The sequence below is a fragment of the Anas acuta genome, chromosome 17, assembly GCF_963932015.1.
Source record: "Anas acuta chromosome 17, bAnaAcu1.1, whole genome shotgun sequence".
NCBI lineage: Eukaryota > Metazoa > Chordata > Aves > Anseriformes > Anatidae > Anas > Anas acuta.
Genome location: NC_088995.1, coordinates 14,170,963 through 14,197,076, shown reverse-complemented (window position 1 = coordinate 14,197,076; position 26,114 = coordinate 14,170,963). Strand labels below are relative to the sequence as shown.

At 40.6% G+C, this 26,114-nt stretch overlaps 1 protein-coding gene across 9 annotated transcripts in view; it reads left to right on the top strand.

The window, feature by feature from the left end:
* Nucleotides 1–22,422, top strand: part of TMEM132C (transmembrane protein 132C) — a 219,828-nt gene extending 197,406 nt beyond the window's left edge. For 8 of the 9 annotated variants that reach the window (XM_068701121.1, XM_068701120.1, XM_068701126.1 and 5 more), the window contains 4 exons: nt 5,638–5,843; nt 6,344–6,617; nt 7,671–7,862; nt 19,263–22,422. In XM_068701121.1, coding sequence (XP_068557222.1) covers nt 5,638–5,843; nt 6,344–6,617; nt 7,671–7,862; nt 19,263–20,459 — 1,869 coding nt within the window. In that variant the 3' untranslated portion in view covers nt 20,460–22,422. The remainder of the gene's footprint in view (nt 1–5,637; nt 5,844–6,343; nt 6,618–7,670; nt 7,863–19,262) is intronic. The other variant, XM_068701119.1, reaches the window with a different exon arrangement.
* The last annotated feature ends 3,692 nt before the right edge of the window (nt 22,423–26,114 follow it).

Genomic DNA, 26,114 nt, shown 5'->3' with positions numbered 1-26,114 from the left:
GAAATTGAGATTCTATTAAGAGGTACTGGAAAAAGCTTTTTGCTCATAGAAGTGCTTTCATAAATATTTAAGCATTTATGTAACCTTTGAATATTTATTACATTTATATTAGTATAACAGACATGGGCAAATGGATTTACACACCAAAATACAAGATTCTGTGCCTTTCCAACCTGATAGGGACATTTATCAGAGAAGCCACTACTCAAGTACTACAGAACTTTTTATATTACATCAAGGATTAATTTGCTTAAAGACACACAACAGTATTTCTTGTCATGTCAAAATTAGACTGAAAAGAAAATGCGACTAAGTCCTAGAGGACAGATTGAAAGCCACATATCACAACTCTGGCCTGGCCAGAACCCTGAGAAGAGAGCTCCTCAGGGCTAGACCTGTTCAGAAAAAGGGAATCTGTGCTGTGTCTTGTTGAGAGACAATGTCCTTCAAGAAATCTGTAATCAGAATCAATCATATCAGAATGCAATATTCCTGCTGTTATAGCCCAGATATTATTCTGAGGATTATTCTGAAGTGAAACAGATCTTCTGGCAGCTTGACAATATTTCCAAATGAAATGTGGAACATTGAAGAGTTTTCCACAAACCAGCTGCAGAATCCAGAGTTATGCAGAATTTATAGACTACTGTCTTGATGGAAACTTCCGTGACAAGGGCCCAGCAGTTTCCCTTCTCAAAGGATTATCTAGGAGGAGAGGACACAACTCTTTTCCCATTTCCCCTTCCCCTTCCCATTTCCCCTTCTTGGTCACCTGAGCACACTGCTGGCTCATATTCAGTTGACTATCAACCAGTACTCCCAGGTCCCTCTGCCTGGCTTGTATAAGAAGCAGTGTGGCCAGCAGGGCTAGGGAAGTGATCGTCCCCCTGTACTCGGCTCTGGTGAGGCCGCACCTCGAGTACTGTGTTCAGTTTTGGGCCCCTCGCTACAAGAAGGACATGGAGGTGCTCGAAAGAGTCCAGAGAAGGGCAATGAAGGACATCTGAAAGTTAGTTTGTCCAGCTCCCCTGCTCAAGCAGGTGCAGTTAGAGACATTTGTCCATATCTCTTCATTTCTGTTCTGTTTTAAAATTTTGAGACTTTTTAAACCTCAGGATGTTTAATTAATGGCAAACCACACAGACTTGTTCCTAAGAAACAAGGAACTTGTCTTTCTTTTGAAAGACATTCTCAGCTCTCAGCTTATATTTGACATGGAATTTGTCTTTTGAAAACAATCTGCCTCAACCAGTAGTTGAATGAGATTTCTTAAGAATCTGTAGCAGAATTTAACCAATAAAAGAGGGATATTCTTACAGAATTGTCAACAGCCCCTTTATGGCTGCAGAGCCCAAGGCTGCACATTGTCACATACCTTATGGTGACTTCAGGCAGCTCATGTTGTGGGAGGCTTCTCTCTTCTTGTAGTTCTACAATACAGAGCTCATTGTGGGATAGAGACCTTAGTCTGAAATGAGTAAGTAACAGAAGACCCAGAGGTTTTGCATTTAATTGGTAACTATACTAGGAATCTCAATATTCATCGCAGCTAATTTGTTCATTGCTAGATGGAAAGGAATATTTGCTCCCCAGATCACAAAGTCACATAGTGCCATAGGTAGTGTGATTGAGGAGTGACTTTTTTTTTCTTTTCCAGGCAGTAGTTTGCTCTGTCAGCTCAATAAAATGTGATTTGTTGCAGACAGAATCTATCCAAGTCATTTAGAAAGGCAATGGCCTTTGCAACAAAGGGGTACAAAAATATAATGCCAGGAAAAAAAAGAGACAAAAAAGAAACCTCTGGGGAATTGTGCTTAGCCCTGTCTTTTGCTGTCTAGCCTCTTTATTTTAGTTTTAATTTGGTGAGAGAAGTTAGAAAAATAGAGAAAAGGGGGAAAGTAGCTGAATGCAGCTTAATAATGAAAGAAACTGCTGCAATAGCATCAGAAAGCTCTTTAAAATGCAAAACTTCTTGCTGATCTGCTATGCAGAATGGAAAAAAAAAAAAACAATCACTTAAAGGTGGTGGCTAAGCAGGCTTTCCCTTCATCATCTCTCACTTCTTCTGATGCCAAAGATAAGAAGCAGTTTCAGAGAGAAAATGTTTTCATAGCTAAAGCATAAATACTACAGGAGATGAGAGACAGATAGATCACTGTTCAGTCTCCAGCCTTCCAGGCTCTATCAGAAACTTCCTTAAAGTATTGTGGGCAAGTCTTGTAGATGAGAGATGGTCACTGTACTGTTTGGTGACCTCAGAAGTGATGCAAAACCCTGGAGGAAACACAGGGTTTATGAATGCAGTTTAATAATGAACTTTTCTATTGCAGAGTTTGCATCATGTAAGCCCTACCCTTTTTTGTGAAGGGAGTCTGCTTAGCAAGTTAGACCTTCCATCATGAATTAGATGCTGAGATACTACTCCCCTCTGCCTTTATTCCCCTGTACAGCACAAGCTGGGAAGCCCAATGCCTTTCTTTGTAAAAAGCAATCAATGTTACTTCAAGAACAATGGGTACCTGAAGGCACAAATGTTAAAATGCGTGCAGTAACACAATATAAGCTTTGCTCCTCCTGTACTCGTTCTGTGCTACATCTTTATCAGAAATAAAGGAACAGAAGAAAAGCATGTGTAAGGACATTAGAAATGCTTGTACTTGGTGAAAAGAGTAATGTTTTTCTTGATGCAAGTCATAAAGACCTGCCACTGTTGCTGATGCATGTCCAGTACTAAATATTAACCTGTAACAATTTTAAGGGCTGCTTGGTAGCTACAGCAGCCACTTCCTTAGGATGCTGTATGTATTTGTTTAGCCATTTGTTTGTCACATACCCATGAAGGCATATAGCAGCTTTATAAATGCAGATGGAGATTGGATCTTAGCCCAGAACCATTTAGGAATTGCAATTTTGCTGCTATTGTTATTGTATTTTTTCCCTGACAGCTGCATTTGTTCTGTTACTGACAATGTTGGACTTTAGATGATATTAACTTGTACACCTAGACCAGACCTGGTCAGTCTGAAGTTGAATATGTTACCAGGAATCTTTATATCAGTATGTGCATGTGGTTTACTGTGTGAATAAATAAGAAGCTTCTACAACTAACTCAGAAGGCTCATGTATTTGCCTTCGGGATCAGCTCCATATAAATGAACAAGACTGAACCAGTTTCAGAATTGTAATGGTTGCTACTCCAAGTGAAGTTAAATTAGATCTTAGTGACCAGCCTCCCAAAAAATTCTGCTCAAAGAAAGGTAGGGCTAAGGAAAGAAGAGCTATAGCTGAAGCTGCTTTCTCAAATGTTCTGGTGTCTTCCCCTCCAGGCACACCACTTCCCATTTGGCACTAGAAGTTGTTCTGTGCTCCAGGCACAGCACTGACTCTTGCTGACCAGGGCTCCCTGGGCTGCATTGCTTACACTTGTGGGGGAAGATGGACAGAGAGTTGAAATGACTTTTCTGAGACCATAGAGGAAGACAAAAATTAGAATCTATATCAGCCAGGACTTCCTTGTTCTTTCATCAAGAGTGTTGCGGAATAGGTAACATTCATTTGTACTATATTGTTTAGATGTGAATTGCTTTTAACCTCAGCCATCCTCCAACTGCTTTCAACTTCAGTTGAAAATTTGATCTAAGATTCTTCCTAGACTCTCCATCTCTGTTGAAGAGACATTGGCACCTGCAGGGAGAAGGGGAGTAATGCTGCTGAGTGTTGAGAGAGTCACCCACTGGCCATTCCAGTTTCCATGCAACTGAGACAGCAGCCAGACTTCTGTTCAACATTGGCAGCTCAAATATGGGAGCTGAATGCAATATGTCCTTGTGCTCTAAGCAGAAATGACTCTGTGATCAGGCAGTCAAGGCTGTACCTCCTGACACGTGGCCCTTGCTTGCCTCTTCAGTAGTTATTTTAGTGAGAAACACTTTCATGATGCTTCCTCTTCCGGAGTGAAGCTGATGCAATGGCACCAGAGAAAGCAAGAGCAGCAAATTTAGGGCAGGGTTCTGAGTCACTCTGCTGTATTATATAATACATCATGCACCTCTGCTGCATAGTGCTTTTAGGTTAGATCAAACAGCCTAGTGTGAACAAAGTCCATTTCTGTATTGCCATTCAAGTTGCCTTGTAAAAATAGAGCATGCCATTTGTATTGATAAAATGAAGGAATTTCTGCCACCTTCAGACTTTTAAATCTATCTTAGGTGGTCTGAGGGAGAAGCCCAGACAAACAGGTGGGTCTTCTATTGTAGTATGTAGCACTGTTTTCAGCATCCAGAGACAGCATAACCCACTTAGGGAGTCATATAAATGTTTGTATTATGTTCTCTGAAGTTTCTTCTTTCAGTCTTACCATCAAATATTTTACCAGAATATGAGAAGTGCTTAAACCTGACAAACAATACAAAGTGGGATGTGTATGTCAAGCTGAGAACAATTTAGCTCCTGTATCATGGTCACAGAGGACACCTATCTTTTTTATTAGTGTGAGGACATGAACATTTCCAGCAAACAACCTTCATTTGAATACAGTGGTATGGGGAAGGGGAGTGGGGATAAAAGGCAACAGATGATGTTATAAATGTATGTTCAGGTGGGGAGACACATTGCCACCACTGACGATACTCATTATGGGTGATGAAATACAATTCTGATGGATGGGAGCAAGAACAGGAGTTGAAGAGATTTGCTGGGTTTACTGTTAATATCTGCAGACATACCAGCTCATTTAGTAATGTAACAGCTCCCATTGCTAGCCAGTTAATATATGATTAATGTGCCACAGGATTTCCCGAGACATTTATGACACCTTTAGGAATAGATATGACAATGACTTTATTACATGGAGTCATTTCATACTATTTGCATCCCTCTTAATGATTTATATATTTGGGAGTGATTTTATCACTGGTACTCAGTAAGGTAACAAATGAGAAAACTCAATGGTCTGTAAATTACAATATTGATTAAAGAAGCAATTACTGATATAACTCTTACATGACTATGATAATGCTTGCTTATATTTCAGGACAATATTTACATGTTAATGATAAATCTAATGCAGTGTTTAGAAATACTTTACAGCTTTAGCCAAAATGAAAACTTTTATAAACAGATAAAGTTTATTGTGGAGGGGAGGAGTAGGATTCTCTTATTCCTCAATGGCAAAATCCGTTACAGAGCCAGCTTTGTGTTGAAGACTGAAAGCAGTCTCACCTCCTGCTGAAGGTCAAAACTCATTTGGTAGAGTTTTGGTTTGCTGCTTACCTCCACTGAGACCTGTTATGGTTTGTTGGGTTCCTCCTGGCCAAGCTGTGAAGGAACTGTGCTCATTATAAACTCCACAGCACTGTGATCAGCTAGTGGCTCACTGCAAAAGAAACAGACAATCAAACACCAGTTTCGTAACTGATATCCAGTTTTTAGGCATCTCCAGCACAATTGCGCCTCTTGGATCAATGAAGGATTTGCATGTTCAGCTGCTCCCATTGTAAAAAGCTGTCATTTTCATGCATTAAGAGATGGGAGTGTTTTTTGTTTCTTTCGGGGGTTTGAGATGCCAGGGTTACAGTTCAAACCTGTTTTGTCTCAGCAAATACCATCTCTTTTTTCTCTCTTTCCCCCTCACCTTAGGTTTCTGACAGATGTGACTATGTTTATGTCAATGGTAAAGAAATGAAAGGCAAGGTGAACGCACTCGTGAATTTCACCTACCAGTATCTGAGTGCTCCTCTGCAAATCACAGTCTGGGTTCCACGCCTACCTCTTCAGATCGACATTTCAGACACAGAACTGAGCCAAATAAAAGGCTGGCGAGTCCCCGTTGTTTCCAACAAAAGGTGGGTTTGAGATGCTCAATTTCTTGAGTGTTTTTGTGAAATAATAGAGTGGATTTTAACTCACAGAAAGAACAGCTTCAGCACCTGCACCCACATTGCAGTTTCCTTGCAGTTGTTTCCTTGAGGAACAGCAGCTCTGGAATCCTCAGCTCTGCACTGGCCATCTGCAGATACATGTATAATAAAGGTTTTAAAGTCTGGGGGGGTTCTGTTTGTGTGAGTGTGTCTGTCATGTGCAACAGAGATCAATGTGGTGCAACAGTAACTGTTGTTGCTCAGACATTGGAGCTTAGAGAAGAGGTGGTACAGTCCAATTCTATGGTCCTTCATCATACTAAGTAGCCATGAATCAACAGAGGTCCTAAGACAACAGAAGGGAGGTCTTAATAACTTAAGGTAGTGCTCTCTATTAGCACTTTAGTGTTAGTTTTCACTAGTGTTCTTGAAAATGTGTTTTGTTTTGTTTTGTTCTTTTAACACTTTATTTTTTATTGAAAAAGACTCACCAGAGACAGTGATGATGAGGATGAAGATGAACGGAAAGGAAGAGGATGCACTCTCCAGTACCAGCATGCCATGGTGCGAGTCCTGACACAGTTTGTAGCTGAGGATTCCAGCCCTTGGGGTCAGCTGAGCTACCTGCTGGGCTCCGACTGGCAGTTTGACATTACAGACCTGGTGGTGGATTTTATGAAACTGGAGGAACCTCACATTGCCAAGCTGCAGGAAGGCAGGATTTTGATCGGACGGGAAGTAGGAATGACAACGATGCAGGTACTGTGTTCTGGACTGCTACATTCTGCCACTCCCATAGAGAATCTATGCACTGGCATAAAATCTAGTACAGTGTTCTGCTATCTTGAAACTGGATAAATTTCCATTACATTCCTGTGACCTTTTAGAGTGTCACACACAGCATTAACCCAGGGACATTCATCCAAGCTAGTGCTCGTTGAGACATGCAGCATGGTCAGAAGTGGGATACCATACAGCCTTCAGAGACTTTTAAGAAAGGCGGCAACTGCAGGCTCAGTGAGAAGTTAGAGCTCTCGTTCCTTATGGATGCAGGCTGCCACCAATCATCTGATAGGCACCATTTTAACTTTATGACACAGAAATCTTTAGATAATGCTGATTTGCTTTTGACGTATTTAAGCATTAACTCAGGAAACAAAAATACAACCTGGTTAATAACCCTTAAAGACTGATAGTGGATGTTGATGACACCATTTCCCAGTTCTGCCCCAGCTGCACAAAATCTGAATAAAGCTAGTCTATCCAATATGATATGGATATGGTGGAGAAGAAACTTAGTGCATGAACTAGCTGCCCTAAGACCCCATAAGGACTGAAATATGGCTGTCAGTTTCATTAACAGGAAACACTTCCTACTGCCTTGATGTTCCATTAGGAACGGCAAAGATAGAGAAATGAGAATTTTCAAGCAAAGAAGTGAAGGGCAAATCCTAAATGTCTCTAACCTCCCTTTTAAATGTTTGAGAGGTAAGTCTGATGAGCTCGTCCATATTGGGACCCAGAGTAACAGAAGACAGTTTTGAATCAACTCTTTTAGTGAAGTGATTCAAATAACACAACAGAGGCAGCATACATGTAGTTCTCAGTACTGGCTGCAGTGTTCTCAGCCATACGCTCTGTATTGAATGCTTTTTTCCCACCCTTCACATGAAATCAGACCGTCTTTGCAGTATGCTTGTCTGCTTCTCCTATGCATAAGATTTTGGGGACAAGAAGGAATGATGGCCTTAAGAAATGTTATTTTAAATTATCAGCATTTTTCTAAATTGATTCTTTCGTGTTTCTCAAAAGGTTTTGTCTCCTCTGTCTGACTCCATCCTGGCAGAGAAGACAGTGACTGTTCTAGATGACAAAGTGACCATAACAGACCTTGGAGTCCAACTGGTGGCAGGGCTTTCACTCTTTCTTCAGCTAAGCGCAGCAAGTAATCAGGCTATTGTGGCTACAACCATTGCTCAAGAACTACTTCATACTCCTAAGCAGGTAGTGTACACTCCGGTTTTTACTGTTGTTTCTTTTTGGTATGGGACAATGTTTTATCAAAGTGAATTATAGATGACTTAATTATATATTTCAGTAACAAGTTTAAGACATGTCTATGGTGATTGCTGTTCTCTAGAGTTACTCTAGAATTTTGTTCTAAGTTCTTCCCTTCAAATACGGACTTAATCCACAGTAAAAATTCTGGCTATACTACAGTTTGTATTATTTACATTTTTAGTACCCTTTCTTTAAATGATGCCACATCTGTTATTTTTGCAACACAGTCTCTGGACAGAGATTTCTGTTAGCTCTATAAGCGTGCCCTTGTTTTCCATGCCGGAGAGCTCAGAGCTCTGTGTTTCACAACAATTTAATATTTTGAAGAGCTATAAAATAGAGGAAGAAGAACACCAAATACATTTCTTTTACCTCCTGGAGTCACAGCAGACTGCCAGGCTTCCCTGTCCTTTTATTTTTCAGGTGGATTTTGGGGAGTTCATCATTCAGTTCATGAGGGTGTCATTATGCTGATCCTACTTAATTTAAGCCAGCAAATTTCCATCTCTGTAAAAGGAGGCTTTCAAGCAACATGTTTTAGGTCACAACCCTTATGGAAAAGAGGACTGGGGAACAACAGCAGATCGAGACAAACAGTCATTTGGGAACAGGTTAAAAACAAGGGTCAGTAGCAGGGGAACAAGCTGTATGTTCATTGCTCTTTCAGTCAGTTGATTTGAAGAGTGGGACTGGGGACCATGGGGACCATGCAATTAACTCTGTCCACAGCTACTCCTCTCACAGAAACTGTATTTTATCTCACAGAGATAGGGAGAGATTTCAAGTCAAGTTTTTGTCCCATTTTCATGATTATTGCTGCCTAATTTTCTGGAACATAAAAATAAGTTAGATTGTTTTATAACTTAGTGACCGGAAAATGTCCAAACTAGAAGGACATGCTGCCCACCTGTTCAATTTACTGCATCCTGTAAACATAAGAAACTTATGTAATTAACCCATTTATACCCTTTCTCCAGGGCTTAGAAACCACTTCTCACATATTGTCTTCAGACAAAGATGGTAGAAACAAAAGCTAAAGCACGCCTCACCCAATTGTATTATGTAGACAGAACAACATTTCTCCTGCAGCATCATTGGAAGCATCATGGCTCTGAGTGCAGATAAAAGAGCTTGTGAATCTGGAAAGGTTGCACAGATATATCATCAGCTACTCAGATTTATATCTAATTTGTTCTGAGTATGCAAACATATTTATCAAAAACAGTTTATGACGTGTTAAGACACAACATTTCAGTAGTGTACAACATGACGTCTACTGCCTGAGCCTACAGAGAGCACTACTGGATTGTGCTTATTAAAGATACTGACTGTAAAGCAGGAGGCAAAAGAAAATCAATCACCGTTTTCTCAGTAAAAGAAAATTAAAATCTCTTAAAATCTGGAAAAATCGGGAATTAGGCTCTGTTAGAAGGCAGTGGAGAAAAAAAAAAAAAAAAAAAAAAAAAAAACCAGTAATAATAATCCAAGACAAAACAAATAACAGTAATAATAATCTGGTATGCCCAGAGGAAATTTGGTTGCTTACCAGGCATCCCAAATCAGTCAGTTTTCCTACTACTTCCATGTATGGCATCTTCTGTCCCAGTTTCCTGCAAACATACACACACCGGCATGTTCTTGTGGAATCCCACTTCAGTCACTGCCTCTCCTTCCAGCTGCTCCAGTCTGGAGCCTTCCATCCACACTACCTCTGCCTGCCCACCACCTCCTCTTCACCAGAGGAAAGAGAAGTGTCCTGCTGCTGCTTCAGCTTTTTCTTTCATTTGCAGTTTGAATGCAGGATATAACATTTAAGTCACTTGCCCTTAGAATTAATGCAAATGCAGTAATGCTTATGACTAAATTTAACAAGAAGTAATTAATGAATTTAGAGTATGCCAGCTGAGATCCTTAGTGAACTGGAATTTCAGAAGTTGAGTGTTGAGTGCTTTCTGAAAATCAAGCCCTTTTGAAAGAGGTTTTTTTCAGAGGTGCAGCCCAGAACTAAGCATGCATTTGAATATTGCAAGGACTTCATTATTTATGTGTGTCAATTCCTTTCGCAGAGGTTTACAAAATAACCCAAATAACTCATGTAAACCTTACAGATGAAGCTGAAAAACAAAATAACAGTAAAGACAGCTGAAGGTTTAATTTTTCTCAGGAATTATTGTAAGTCTCAACATTATTATATGGAAAAAAATAATTCTTATTTGAATATTTTCCTTGGTTACGCTTTAACATCTTCAGTATCCAAACCTCAACATAGATTAGCAAAGTCCTTGGGTAACTGATACTCTGGCAGGCATAATATTGTCCCTAGCAGATTTAGCAGTACGTCTGTATAGTGCAATGGAAGGCATAAAGCATTTATACAGGTGTTATTACAGATCCTTCAATACCGTAAGAATTAATTTAGTATTTTAGCTGTGACTTTCAGTGAATATAATGACTAGATTAGTTCCTTGATCATAATGACCGCACCATTTCTGCATAAGTAGGCCAAGGCAGCCAAAGCATGAGTCCTGAAAAGTTGGCAGTTTTTCCAAATATTTAGCAATCCAAAGAGGATAAGTCAAAGTTTTTTTTATTTTAGATGACTAAAGTTAGATATATCTATCTATATTTTGGCAACTCATAACCTGAGGTCACCTTGAGTGATGCTGAGTCCATGCCTCCTTTCCTTGAGATCAGGGGGTCATCTTTGGTGCTAAAAGTGGATCTATTATTTAGGTGCCTAAAAATAAATGCAGGTTAAACAACTTCTAAATATCAAAGCTGAAATATCTTCTGAAAATTTGGAAACATTCTATTTTTAGTGGCCATCTGCTCAGGTAGGAAAGCTGTTCCATTTGCCTTGCAGACCATTGGTAAAAATAAACATTACCATCTTAAAGCTTTATTCCAAATGTAAATAAAATAAAATCTTAAGTGTTTAGGTCATTTCTGATCTGAATGAGCTTCAAGGCCTCTTACATTTCAGCTGGCTCTGCAGAGCTGACTCACAGTCATATCATAGTTTTTTCGTCACTGTAGGATATTGCATGTGGTCTGATGGACCAAAATGGGAGGAGAAAAACTAAAATTAAAAGGAAAGCCTTTAATAAATAGCTGTGTGTATTAATGTATGTCTCAGTGCTACTGGAAAATTCAAGACATTTTCTTAAGGAAAAAAAAAGCGATGTTAGCACTTGCTAAAGGCCAAGTTCTTCTCCTTCATATGTGTAGCTCCTGTTGACACCAGTGACAAGACCCAACACTGTGAGGTCAGCTGTAACCTCAGGGAGCATCCTCCGAAATGTCAGCTGTCCTCTGACAGAAGGCGAAGATACTCAGCGCCACCTGAATGAGGACGACAAGCTGGAGTTACTTACACCTTTCTGCCCCTTGGATTGACACAATACTATCCTGGTTTAGCTTATGTCCTTCATGCAAACTAGTTCTGGGAGTTCACTGACATCTCACAGTTTTAAGATACATATCAATATTACATACTGAGAGTATTTTTATGGTATGGTTTCATTACCCCATTCTAATAATATAAATTACTCTTAAATTAGATTTCTATCTTCCTTAAACAGAGCAATGTAATGGCACATGAATATGACAAAGGAAATAGACAGCATGGGAAAGAGAAAGGATGTGTAGTTAGATAAGAATCTGAATTCTTCCCTTGCAAATACAAGCAAATTCCCACTGGAAAGGAATCTCACATTAGCAGATTGGACAAAAAGGAAAAAAAGAAATACACAGTAGGGGAATGCATTTTTTGAATTAAGATCTGAGTGTTGGCTGCCTTTCATTTTCACATCATAACAATCAAGTCCAATTTTTACTGCACAAGCCACAGGCTTAAAAATAAATGCATATGTAATTCTTTGATATTTCATGTGATAAAATAGCCCGGGAAACCCATTTCAGCATTCAAGTCCCCAGATAAAACAATCAGAGCTGGCGTAATAGAGGCAGCTGAGAACAGTGTTCCTTTTCCTTTTTTAGGGAGGAATGTTTTCTACAGAGCCATTCTGCTCTCTCTTTCTTTCCTTTGGTGTCCTGCCTCACTTCAAGACTACTGCAGCTAACTGCAGCAATTTAGGGCTTATTCACAACTACTTTTATTTGTGCTTTGGTGAATAAAGATCATTAAAAGGGTTCTTAATTCTGGGCATGAAATGAAATGAAACATAGTGATCAGTCCTCTCATACATATTTCTAAGCAGCAGAATTCTCTCAAATGCAATCAGTCCTACACATTTTACTCACCTAATTTTTGCTTGATGTACACAGGGTATCATGCCCTGGTATCAAGCTGATCCCAGTTTTTTTTTGAGCAAGTACTGAAGGACACTTTATAATCACAATCTTTCATAGTAAAAGGTTTCTAGTGATGCTGACTGTGATGCCACAGATGGGCTCAGTGGAACATAGTAAGATACGCAGTCTTTCAAGGGTTTTATAAGGCTTTAGAGGGCAAAATAATCATCACTATGGCTCCCAGATTTTCATAGGCAGCCTGTGCAAGTGCCGGCACTGCAGGACTCACTAGATTTCTGACTAATATGCTTTGTGCTGATCTTCCAAACCAGCTCTGCTTCCCGCATTCAGGTTGCCTTTTGGAGTGTGAGCCTGATTGTTTTTACTAGGTGGAACAGACACAGACAACAGTGGTGTTTGTGGTCAGCTCTCACAGGGGAGTTTGAAGCATTCCAGATCAAGCAGAACAGAGCTCCTCGGGGATTGCTGGTTTCCATTAGTGTCACGTTACTTATTTATCCTGGAAATTTCCCCCTAGTTTTATCCTCCTAAATATAACATGGATAATAAAAGATAACAATATTAATAGAAAGCAAAATGCAAGCTTATCCAAGAAGACTTATCAAGTGGCATCTTTGGACTGATGAACAGCAATGTAATTCAGGGCCAGAAAAGGTGTTGAAGGTGCAGTGGATCATGAAAAACAGGTAAACTTATGCTTATGTGGTCTGTAGCTATAACTGGAGTTGAGAAGGTGAACAGCAAAAGCACAAGGGAAAATGTAGAAAAAATGTATCCTGATGAAGGTGGTTTTTTTATGTGCTTAGGGAAATCATGGTATTTGGTAATCAACAGTGGTGGTGTAAAGCAGTTTCTTCATCTCTTCCAGATTGGATTGTTCTGTCATTAATGTGATCTAATGTACAGTATCTGCCTCACTTCACATCATCACAGTCACCATATAAATCATTCTGTTCTCTAAGAGACACTGACACTGATGTGTGGTTGTGGTTCATTGTTCATAGAGTGCAATTGAGTATTCGTGTGTACACATAAGTGAAAGAGAGGGGAAAAGTAGAGGAAAGAAAAGAGAGAGAATCCCTCAAACTATTTGTTTATGCTTAATAATTAATGAACACAAGCATTTGTCACTTCATTGTTGAGGGCATCAGACTGGGGGCAGCAGCTTAGTCGGTAAGAAGGCTCCAATCCATCTTCGTTTGCTGATAGTAATTGGAGGACCTTGTCAGAGATTCGGAGGGGATTTATTGATGTGATATGTAGGATTTGCAGAAACAAATCTTTGAAGGACATGGTACTAAATCATTTCTTTTTTCTGTCTTTTTTTCTTTTCAGCTTTTCAGAATTTATAATCATTTGGGAATTTTACTTACTTCCCCTGTCTTCAGCTCCCCTTTAACGATGTGAATGAGAGGAGCTATCTTTTGCCAAGTGGAATATTTGAGCTGATGCAATGTATTTTGGCAGGATTTGAGATTCTGTCCCTCTTCCTCCTTCCCCCTCCCCTTTTAATTAACATAACATAAACATGACAGTGTTGTCTTGTGTTGTGTTGTGCTGTGTTATGTTATGTTGTGTTGTGTTGGAAAGAAATTGGTTCTTCCTAACCAAAAAAGGTCTCTTGGAGATAAAAATAATTCAGTGCTGGCTGAAAATAAAAGCTGGGATATTGTATACCCCTGTTATCTATAGTAAATCACGTGTGTCTGCAAATCTCAGCTAACTGCCATTTTGTTCTTTTCTACCTCTGCTTCATAAAACTAAGTGTGCAGGTTAATGAAGGAATTGTGGACAGAATAAAAGTTGTTTTAAAGTTGACTGCAAATTTGTCAAATTCTAGCAATTTGGATGAAATTTTCCATCTGGCTACCTCTTAATCTGAAAGGTACTTGAAGACTGGTAAAACAGAAAGGAGTCAAGACAGGAAAACCAACCAGGGATGTTGATAACTTGAAGAGAACAGCAAAGAAGAATATATTGCTTCTTGTACATCTTCCTCCCTAGTGTGGACAGAGACTTCAGATCCCACAGAGCTTCACTTCTATCACCAGTAGAACCAATAAAACCTACTTGCACAGTAAGGTCATAACCAAATGTGGAGCTCTGCAACACTAGGTATGCTATTTGGCTGTAAAGGAATACACAAAGGATTTAGCAATGTGAATAATCCCCATTTAGAGACAGGAAATAATGGAAGTCCACAGCTGAGCAGAGAGGAGGCACAGGCCTTATAGTTTCTGATACTGACTGTATAAAACTCTTCACTCATTTCTTCATTCTGCTCTCTCTCAAAAAAAAAAAAAAAAAAAAAAAGGTACAACTGATAGGCAATGCCAATCCTATTGCAACATATAGTTGTAATGACGCTGGTGTTTTTGTCTTACGTAGGTTGATGAAAAATACATGTATCTTAGTTACCTCTGTCATAGTGCATAAGGCTGCCCTCCATCTCTAGGGAGAAGGAAAGCAACAGGGATTTGAATTACTAGGGGAGATACATCTTTTTCTCTCTACACATATCCGTAGGGGAAAAAAAAATCCTTTATTTTCCCATGGATGGGTTTGTTCTGCTGTAGATTTCTATGATGTAAATATCAGCTGTGCCTTGGCTGTTCAGCCATTGCTCAGTTGCTTCTCTAATGGAAGATCAGCTGTTTTAATTTCCTAATGCATTTCACCCTTTCCAGTTCTTGAGCTACTCTGGCTCCATTTCAGCTCTTTGAATCACCAAGAACTTTGCCTGCTTCCTTGTTGTGCCACACCTTATTTTCTTTCTTCCAGTCCCTCAGGAACTTGCTGATAGCACTTCGGAAATCAAATATTCAGTATAGTCCAGCCTTCTGCACAGCTAAATGCCCCTTGCTGTTTCCAATGAAAAGCTTTAAATTTAACTAAAAGGGTTGTGATTCCTTTTGTCTATAGCCATAGCATAACAAATTGCAACCAATTTGCTAAATTTGCCAAAATTTGCTAATGAGTTGACAGGACTGATAGATAGGGCTTTAAACTAGAGTCAAAGGGGGAAGGGCATAAAACCAGGCATGCCAGTGATGAGCTAAGGGATGGTGCCCTAGAATCAGAGGACTGTGTGCTGTTGAGGTCCTTCAGTCAGCTCCACAAGGTGCTGCATGTAGGGAGGTGCGTTTGAAGTGCTTCTATGCAAACTCACGCAGTATGAGGAATAAAATGGATGAGCTAGAAGTCTTGGCCCAGTTCCGCAGCTATGACATCACCAGCATAAGTGAAACCTGGTGGCATGAGTCCTGTGGCTGATGTGCTGCAATAGATGGTTACAGGCTCTTCACGAGGGACAGGCAGAGTAGGCGAGGTGGCGAGGTGGCAATGTATGTGAAGCATGGGCTGGACTGTGTGGAACTTCAAGTTTGGCGATGGCAAAGTTGAGAGCCTCTGGGTAAGGATTAAGGGGCGAACAGATAAAGGGGATGTCATTGTGGGAGTCTATTACAGACCACCAGGCCAGGACTACAATGCCAATGAATTATTCTTTGCAGAACTATGAGATGCCTCGAGATCAACTCCCTTTGTCCTTATGGGGGATTTCAACTTGCCAGACGTCAACTGGGATCACCACACGGCTGGCATGAGCAAGTCCAGGAGGTCTGTAAAGCACCAAGATGATAACTTCTTGGTGCAGGTGCTAAGGGAGCCAACTAGGAAAGGTGCCCTCCTAGATCTGTTGCTGGAGAACAGAGAGGGTCTTGTGCGAGATGTGGCAATTGGCAGCTTTCTCGGTCATAGTGACCATGAAGTGGTTGAGTTTAGAATTTCTGGCAATGGAAGGAAAACTGCCACCAAAACTTCAGCCCTGGATATGGGGAAAGCAGACTTCAGACTGCTCAGGGAACTAGTCAACAAGGTCCCCTGGAAAACTGCTTTTGAAAGCATTGGTGTCCATCAGTGCTTTAAGCACTGCCTCCCAAAAGCACAAGATCAGGTAATTCCAAAATATCAGAAGTCAGGCAAGTGGGGCAGGAGGCTGGCCTGGCTGACCAGGGCTCTTCTACTGGAGCTTAGGCAAAAAAAGAAAGTGTATGGCTGTTGGAAGACAGGTTAGGTGATGAGGAAGGAATATAGGGATGCTGTTCATGTTTCTAGGGAGAAAATTTGTGTGGCCAAAGCCCAACTAGAGTTGAAGTTGGCCATGTCTGTGAGAGACAATAAAAAAGATTTTTTTAGATATGTGAACAGAAAAAGGAGGACCAAAGAAAACACATGTCCGCTACTTGATGGGGAAGGTCTCCTCACAGACAATGACATAGGCAAGGCAGAGACATTTAATGCCTTCTTCACCTTTGTCTTCAGCACTGATGATGGGCTTCAGGACCCAGGGTACTCTGAGCGGGAGGACCACGATGGTGGGAATGACAGACTCCCAACTGACCCTGAACACGTGCGGGATTTGCTGCTCCGCCTGGATCCGTACAAGTCCATCGGTCCAGATGGGATTCATCCCAGAGTGCTTAAAGAGCTGGCTGATATCATCACGGGACCTCTCTCAATTATTTTTCGATGACCTTGGGAATCTGGAGAGGTCCCAGTAGGCTGGAAGCTGGCAAATGTTGTGCCAATTTTCAAGAAGGGTAAGAAGACCCTAGCAATTACAGGCCTGTCAGTCTCACGTCAGTGTCTGGTAAAATTATGGAGAAGTTGATTCTTGAAGTTATTGAAGCGCATCTGGGGGACAATGTGGTCATTGTCCCCCCAGCCCAAACCAACATGGGTTCATGAAGGGTAGGTCCTGCCTAACAAATTTGATTTCCTTTTATGACAAGATCACCCATCTAGTCGATCAAGGGAAACCAGCTGATGTGATCTTTTTGGACTTCAGCAAAGCTTTTGACATGGTTTCCCATAGGATCCTACTGGACAAAACATCCATCATACAACTTAACATAAACATCATCCGATGGGTGAGCAATTGGCTGACAAGCAGGGCCCAAAGGGTTGTGGTAAATGGGGCCACATCTGGCTGGCGGATGGTCACTAGTGAGGTCCTTCAAGGCTCCATTTTAGAGCCAGTCCTCTTCAATGTTTTTATAAATGATTTGGATGTAGGACTAGAAGGTGTTCTGAGCAAATTTGCTGAAGACACCAAACTTGGAGGAGTTGTGGACTCGAATGGGGGTGGAAAGGCCTTGCAGAGAGACCTGGACATATTGAAGGGCTGGGCGATCACCAACTGCATGAAGTTTAACAAGAGCAAGTGCCAGGTCCTGCACCTGGGATGGGGAAACCCTGGCTTTAAATACAGACTGGGCGATGAGATGCTGGAGAGCAGCCCAGCAGAGAGGGATCTAGGGGTTGTGGTTGACAGCAAGTGAATATGAGCCAGCAGTGTGCCCTGGCAGCCAGGAGGGCCAACCATATCCTGAGGTACATTAAGCACAGCATCGCTAGTCGGTCGAGAGAGGTGATTGTTCTGCTATACTCTGCGCTGGTGCAGTCTCACCTCGGGTACTGTGTGCAGTTGAGCACCACAATACAAAAAGGACATGAAACTGTTGGAGAGTGTTCAGAGGAGGGTGACAAAGATGGTGAAGGGCCTATAGGGGAAGATGTATGAGGAGTGACTGAGGTCACTAGGTATGTTCAACCTGGAGAAGAGGAGGCTGAGGGGGAACCTCATCATGGTCTACAACTTCCTCGCAAGGGGGAGTGGAGAGGCAGGTGACCTATTCTCTGTAAACAACAGTGATAGGACCTGTGGGAATGGTGTTAAGCTGAGGCAGGGAAGTCTAGGGTTGACATCAGGAAGAGGTTCTTCACCAAGAGGGTGGTTGCACACTGGAACAGGCTCCCCAGTGAAGTAGTCACTGCACCAAGCCTGTCTGAATTTAAGAAGTGATTGGACTGTGCACTTAGTCACATGGTCTAAACTTTTGGGCAGACCTGTGTGGTGCCAGGAGTTGGACTTGATGATCCGTATGGGTCCCTTCCAACTCGGGATATTCTCTGTTTCTATGATTCTATTGGAAACCATATTGGGTTGTAAATTTGTACTATGACTGGACGTTAACAGGGTGGCAATGTTTTTCCCTGATGGTGATTTTCAGCCCAGTTGTTCTGATGTACCCAAGTGTAAATTTATTAGGGCCATCTGTGGTTTAAGACTGGTGAAGAAAACTTTTCTGTGTGAAGTTGCACTCCAGCAATCTGCCTGCATGTCTTCTAGCTAAACAGGCAAGACATAGAGGAAATGCAAAAAATAAAGAAATCTCCTGCAAAGAAAGCTACTGAGACGTAGAGAAGTAAATATCTGTATCATCTGGATGGGATTCAAATGGCAAAGAGATGACCTCTAGCTTTGTATGTGCTTCTAATGATGATTTCTAACAGTGCTACCTGCAGAGAACAAAGACAGTCCAATTAAATCGAAGCCATTTGTGCTGTTATCATAGAGCTCATACCAGAATCCCCATCCTCCTCTCCTTGAAACAGAAATGCGATGGAGTTTTCAATTATTTCAAGGATAAAGTGTGTTTTATTTAAAACAAACCTTTCTCCTGCAAAATAGCAATTGTTCCATGAGTCTTTTTCTTTCATGTGAATCTTTTGCTCTAACCATTTCCAAAACAGTCTGGTAGCTCTTTATCCTTGCTAAGATTTTTATGCATTGTTTAATTTGACAGCTCCCTATGACACCTGAGCATGGACAACATGAGGAAATTAAGTGTTCTGTCAATGCCTCTAGTAATTTTTCTGTTTTGTCTCTCCCAGGTTTTGTATGACTGGAATGTCTTGCTTTCTTTATAATCATGTAAATTGTAGCTTGTTAATGAATACTTTGTTATTTCGGACATCTCATATCAATTATTTCATATGTTCTTTTGCAAAATATTTGCAGGAAGGGTAGCAGTGGAATGTTAGTGAAAAATGTGACCAATTTTCTGCCCCATCAGCTGAAGCTTGGTTTGCTTTAAATGCAGTCCAGAGACATTGTCTCCCATTTCCTCCAGCTGCTGTTCAGAGCTGAGCGATCAATAAGCTGCAGTGGCTTTAGCTGTTCTATTTAAGATCATGTCTTTAACCATACCCCTCTTCTTTCAGGAAGCTGTGGTAAGCACCTGGATTCAGTTCAGTGACAGCTCTGTTACTCCGCTGGACATTTATGACCCTAAGGACTTCTCTCTTTCTGCCATGTCATTAGATGAAGCTGTTGTCTCAATCCACCAGAACGCTGCCTCGAAATGGCCAGTTGTAGCAGCGGAAGGTGAAGGTCAGGGCACATTAATCAAGGTAGACATGATGATTTCTGAAGCCTGCCAAAAGTCCAAGAGGAAAAGTATCCTGGCTGTGGGAAATGGCAACGTCAAAGTTAAGTTTGGCCAGAATGATGCAGACTCTGACCCAGGTGGAGATTACGATGCTGATGAGATTGAAAACCATGCTAGCGACCGGCGGCACAAAGTGTCCGATCAGGAACGGTATGGCCAGGATGGACGATATTATGGTAGCTCTTCAGCAGAGCGAGAGGAAAGTGCCATCAGGAAAGTCAGCACCACAGCAAAATCTGTAATAAAAAATAAAGTGATGAAAAACAACAGACTGGATGGTGGCAAACTCTCAGATGACAGCCAGCTGCAGAACATTCCCATAGATTTCACCAACTTCCCTGCTCAAGTAGACCTCCCAAAAGGCAGTGCAGGCATGGAGGAAAACGATTTGGTGCAGGCACCCAGAGGCCTTAGCGATTTGGAGATCGGGATGTATGCTCTGCTAGGGGTCTTCTGCCTGGCAATTCTAGTCTTCCTAATAAACTGTGCGACATTTGCACTTAAGTACCGCCACAAGCAGGTTCTGGTGGAAGGACAGGCCACCATGACCCATTCCCATGACTGGGTCTGGCTGGGAAATGAAGCAGAACTGCTGGAGAACACAGCAGATGCATCATCTCAGCAGGATGAGCACACAACCATTATTGACCGAGGGACAGGTTGCGAGGAGAGCAACCAGCTCCTCAATGGCAGTGCTCAGAACATTCAGAGCCAGGTTCACAGGCATGCTGACTCAGGGGACAAGCTTGTAACGGAACAGAAATCCGAACCTTTACATTCGCCAACATCTAAACGGAAGCGGGTAAAATTCACAACATTCACTACCATCCCACCTGACGATGGTTGTCCTACTGTCAATTCAATCCTAAGTAGCAATGATGATGACATTAAATGGGTGTGCCAGGATATGGACCTGGGGGACTCCAAAGAGATAAGAAATTACATGGAGAAGTTCAAAGACAAAGTGTAGCTCCTGGCTGTTTTTTGGGGGGTTTAACCACACCTTGATGCCTTCAGTTCTACAATATATATTGGGAGAGAAGAGGGAAAGGGGAAGGAGTCACCAGGAGAAATGATGAGGCAGTTTTTGTAATCAGGGAGAGAAATTTGCCAAACTGTCCATGGTTATTTTTTTTTTTCATTTAAGTTTTTCACTTTCTTTTGTTTTTCCAACAGCTATTCTGCTATTCACGGATTTAAGAAGTGAAACATAAATAGCAGAAAGGAACAAGGAAACGGTATGACCAATATAATGAACTGGGCAAGGTGAAGTTGTGAAAATATATTTTATGGCTCATAGAAACAATAATGATACTAATGTTTCAAAGTACCAAAACTATTCAGGAAAAAAAAAAAAAAAGAGAAAGAATATAAGAGCATGAAAAGAATAAGCAAGAAACAAACAATGACTTGTTTGTGTTACTAATAGAACATCCCAATTTTGGACACACGACCAGTACGGAGACTTTTTAGACTGGTATTCAGGCTGGTTCTTTCTATTCCTTCATTTGAAGTGAAGATGTGTCTTTGGTATTGAATATGAAGGAGAAAGAAATTACCAGGTATTTTTATTTTTACTTTTCTGATTGTCTTGTAAGTTGAAACAGTATAAGTTTCCCTTTCATAATATTCTTCTAAATATTTTAAAATCAGGAAAAAATTCAACCCAGTAAATTCACAGTGGACCAATAATATTATATTTCTAAGTTAGCTATAAAAAACCTGCTGTCATTTAAAGAATTCAGAGGACAAAATATCGACTAATAATCTCCATGTGGCATCTCTTCTGAAAGCAAAAGCCTCACTTGTTTCATCCTAGCTAAAAATATGTTCTCTTTGGAAGGAGCATTCTTTTTACTTCAGGTTTGGATTGTTTGTTTCATTGTTTGTTTTAAATTTCCACAACCAAAGTTCTTGTGTTTCACCAAGGGAAGAAAGTGCTGGTTTATGTTAGTATGTTGAAGTAATAACCAATGGAAGTGCCCCCGATGCATTTTAAGTGTACCTGGAATGAACACCATGCAGGTCAAATATGTACAGTCTGGATTTTAATTTTTTTTTTCCAAGTCCATTAATTCATGATTTCATTCTATAATCTCTGTTTATTCCAACATCACCAGCTCTCACCAAACTGAAGCTAGAGGAATGGACTTTAGGACACAGATTGTCCTCAGACTTGCATTTCCTTGTGCTGGGAGAGCTGGCCTCTGGACAGACTGCTGGGAGGGGGGAAATGTTACTGAAGGAAGATCAAGAAATAACTGCAATTTTTATTTTATTTTATGTTATTTTATTGACATTAGACCACCTAAGACTGAACATTTTAGACTAGATCGTATAGCTATTGTTTTTTATTAAAAAGAAAGAAAGAAAGAAAGAAAGAAAGAAAGAAAGAAAGAAAGAAAGAAAGAAAGAAAGAAAGAAAGAAAGAAAGAAAGAAAACCATAATACAAACCCAGCAATGAATCTAAAGAAAATACAAAATAGAACCATAAGTTCATTGTGTAAACTGGCAGAACTACATTGACTCAGTGCCAGTTTGCACCAACGGAAGATGCAGATCAAAATCTATACATTGAGGAAACCACTGACAAATTAAAACCTTCTGTAACTCCAAGGAAGATGGTATGTCCAACTATCCAACCTTTTGGAAAGCAGTGTTATTTCTTGATTGTTAGCCAGAAGCACTTGCATAGTCTTGTCTTCATTCATGTATTTTATTATTATTATTTTAATTACTAAATTCAGTATTCTGTTGTTTTGTTGTTGTTGTTGTTGTTTATTTCTTGGACAAAATCAATCCTGCCACACAGTAATATAGATGGACATTTTAACAAGATAAGCCTAGTATGTATTGTAGACTGAAAGAATGTAATATTTATTTATACATGTTATACAAACTGTAATTAAAATGCTTTACATGGCTTGACAAATTAACCTCTCTTTTCTGAGGGGAGAGGACTGTTTTTGTCATTTCTGTGTTGGAGTACTGCATCTACTGCCTAACAGCTGAAAAAAAAAAAATTAAGGCACTTTCTGAAGAGAGGAGAATAGAGATGTATGAAAGTTCTTCACTGCTCTGACCATTCCTTTGTGAACCGCTTCCCCTTCCCACCCAACATGTGATGATGAGGATGGATGGCAGGAGAAGATAGAAGTCAGGCACAGTTCATGGCAGTGTCAGTATTAATCTTGCTCAACTTCATGCCTACTATCAGCATGAGCAACTCCAGGACTCTAGCTTCTGATGTGTGCAACTTTCATGCAGCCCAGCCATAATTAATTATGTTGCTTCTCTGATTGATACAGTAGGTTCAGATGAAAGCAAGTTTCACTGAATCACAAGTGACATATACAAAGCACCCCATATCCCAATGGACCCCAAGCTACTTCATAAGCTAAACACAGCAATGCATCAGCCACACCTCAGGGGTCAGTATATCTGAGTATATTCTGGGAGAATGCAAGGGCCTCTCTGGTGAAAAAGACATTTACAGTGCAGAGCTGCAAAATACAACAGGAGAGGAACAAGAAAGATATATGGAACAAAAATAATACACTGTGGTAATACAGACACACACAGTGCAATTGTTCAAAATGCATTTTTAAGGCTGTTAATGTGCTGAGCAGCTCTTGTTACAGCATGCCTGAAGGATGGCATCTCCAATAACCGAGCACTCCTGAGCACTTTCTGGGATACAGATACAGTACTGATGGGGAGGAAGGGAATTGGTTGCTAATTCTTTATTTCTAGTCCATACACCCTTTCTTTGCTTTTGGCAGCTGAGATTTTATAGGATCGGAAGAGGAAAAAGATATCTCTATCCAACATAACAAACAATTGGCTACTGAGAAAAAAAAACTTATGAGGTGAATTTATCATTCTCTGCATGTTAGTGATGACGTGCATGTTTGTTTGCTTGTTTTGTCTTGTTATCTCATTGTATTGACTAGGAAAAGTGTTTCACAGTGAATGAATACATTATTCCTAATTCACTTCCTCTCCAAAACCTCAAGCATTTTTTTTCAAGAAATAGAAACACATCTTTATTGAAATTAAGGGGAGGGGAAAATCAGTTTCCCATGGGAAACTATTTTGCAATTCCTTTTCAAAACAGTGATGTAAACTTTTGTCGAAAGACTCATTCCTGTATTAATGCAGCTCACATTGGACTCAACACTCCCAAAGAGAGAACAGAGCTCTTCTATTATGAGTAGGAAAGTTATGGCTTATTTATTACTTCAGCTTAGATAATCACCATTGTTTCCTTCTTGTTTATTGACTGTGTGTATAGCTTTCTGTTTGCTTTTCATATTTATACTTAGGCAGTTTGTTTGAAATAACTCCCCTTCAGGAAAAAAAAAATCTCTATATATATAGAGAGAGATATATATTTAATATAGAGCGATGGTCATTGTGTCATTGACCAACACACAAATGATGCCTTGTTGGGAGCTGAATTTGACTGATGAGTAGCCATGTGTCAATTCTGAGTGACAATATTCTGTCATGATACATTAGAAAATGTAGTCTCCACAGAGTCCTTCTGCAGCAGGTGGTTTCAGGGCTTGCACACGTGGAGCCCACTGAGTGCAGCCTGTAACACCACATTGGATGTTGGCCATTCACAAACACATCTGGCATTTTACATGCATTGCATATTGCCATGGATATTTGTTGCATTTCTGACTTACTCTTTATCTTTTCTGTGCCATAATAATTACTTTGTAAACAGTGACAATCACATGTAACTGCCCACATGAGCACATGCAAGGCCAGGAGGAGAGGCTTAAGCAGGAGTTTTGTTGGGCTGCTGGACTCAGGGCAGGCAGTGCAGCCACTTTCCCAAAGCTGACTGAAATGGAAAAACATTACTGAAGAACTTGAAATGTTTTTCTCTGGTGTTTTTTGTTTGTTTGTTTGTTTGTTTGTTTGTTTGTTTTCCAACACATGCCTGTTATTGATGTCTTAGTTCCTGAGTTATCAACTAATGGACTTCAGCTAACCTCCATGTTGGCAACACAATGGGGTTTAAGGCTGTAAAAGGAAGACACGTGGCATACAGCCTGTCATAATATCACATCTTACTATAACGAAAAAGAAGAACCCCTGCTCCAGGTTCTGTACTACATATGCAGTAACAATTGAAATATGGAAAATATGTTCAGACAGGGCATGATGTGTTTAACAGAAGGGCCATGTGATATGAGGCTTGTGATGGTTGAGAGGGGGAAGCACTCAGGAAGTCCCAAGATCCCACTTCAAATCTTTTCTTAGTCACAACTACAGCATTTCTCTCTAGATCTACACCTGCTGTAAATCTCTGTCTCCACTGAAGCCATCTGGTACAGGCATGTTAACTGACACCAGCCAGGAGTCTGGACTTTTGATTTAATGTATATGAGTAGTCCTTGACTATTTAGGAAAAGAGTTTTAAAGACATTTTGCCATATGATATAACTGACTTGGTGTGTTTTGCAGCACAAGGGGTTTGTTTTCCCCTATCATGAAAGTGGAAAGATGTGAAGCTAATGGCAGTGCTCTAGAGGCTTGGGCAATGACTGCTTCTCCTGGCAAAGCCTGCTCTCTTTGGCAGCAGCAGAAATTTCTTCACGTGTCTTGATATTTCCTTTACTACCACCAACCAGCCTGGATGCTGTTTCAAAAGAAACATAGAAAACATCTTCTGCTTGCAGCAGCCTGCTGCCTATGTCTAGGTGGGTTGAGTTGCAGCAGTGGTGATGAAGGGCTTGGGGTGCTGATGGTTTATTCTCTCCCACAAGTGTTAAACTTCAAAGGAAAAAGTACTTTTGTATCTGAGTGGTGGTGACTTTGAGAAGGGCTGGTTCGCTGTGCTCTTTGTAGGTCTGAAGCCCAGAGGAACCCTAGGGGAGGCCATTGATTTTGACTCCTGTAACTTGTGGCTGAACAGAAGCATGTCTTCAAAATCACTCAATCTTTGCAAGGAACAGGGAAGATAGGCTATATTTCAAGAGACAATGGAAAGGAGGAAAGGATTGAAACAAAACAAAACAAAAACAAACAACAACAACAAAAAAAAAAACTTATACCTACCAAGACATTTATTTTTTTCTGAAGTTATATATAAAACATGGTGCTTCAGAGCCAGAAAATAAATAAATAAATAAATTTAAATTTGTCTTCCACTGACCAAAAATACCATCAAAGTCCAACTCTGACTGAGCCCCCATAAATGATCATCTCAGCAGGGAGGAAACCACCAGGCTGTGAAATATCATTTATTTGAGAAATTCACATTGGGTCAAATGCCAGGATTTACATTTCTTAAGCTTTGTCGTACCAGTTACAAAGGCACTGGGATCGGGCACAGAGAGCCTCTCTGAACATCACTCCTGGCAATGTGCCTTCCTTGCCAGATGAGGGAATCTATAAGTGCCAGGGGTGCATGGCTGCAAAGATAACATGCTGCAAGGTACATTTTCCTGTCAAGGAGCCAAGGTGGAAATTCATTAATAATAATTTGCACTTAGAGGAGAGCCTTTCATCAAAGAAGCTCAGTGACTTACAATTGTTGGGAAAGGGTGAAGGTGTGAGCAGGCTGAAGGAGGCCTATTTTTTTTTCAAATGAGACAACACCCAGTG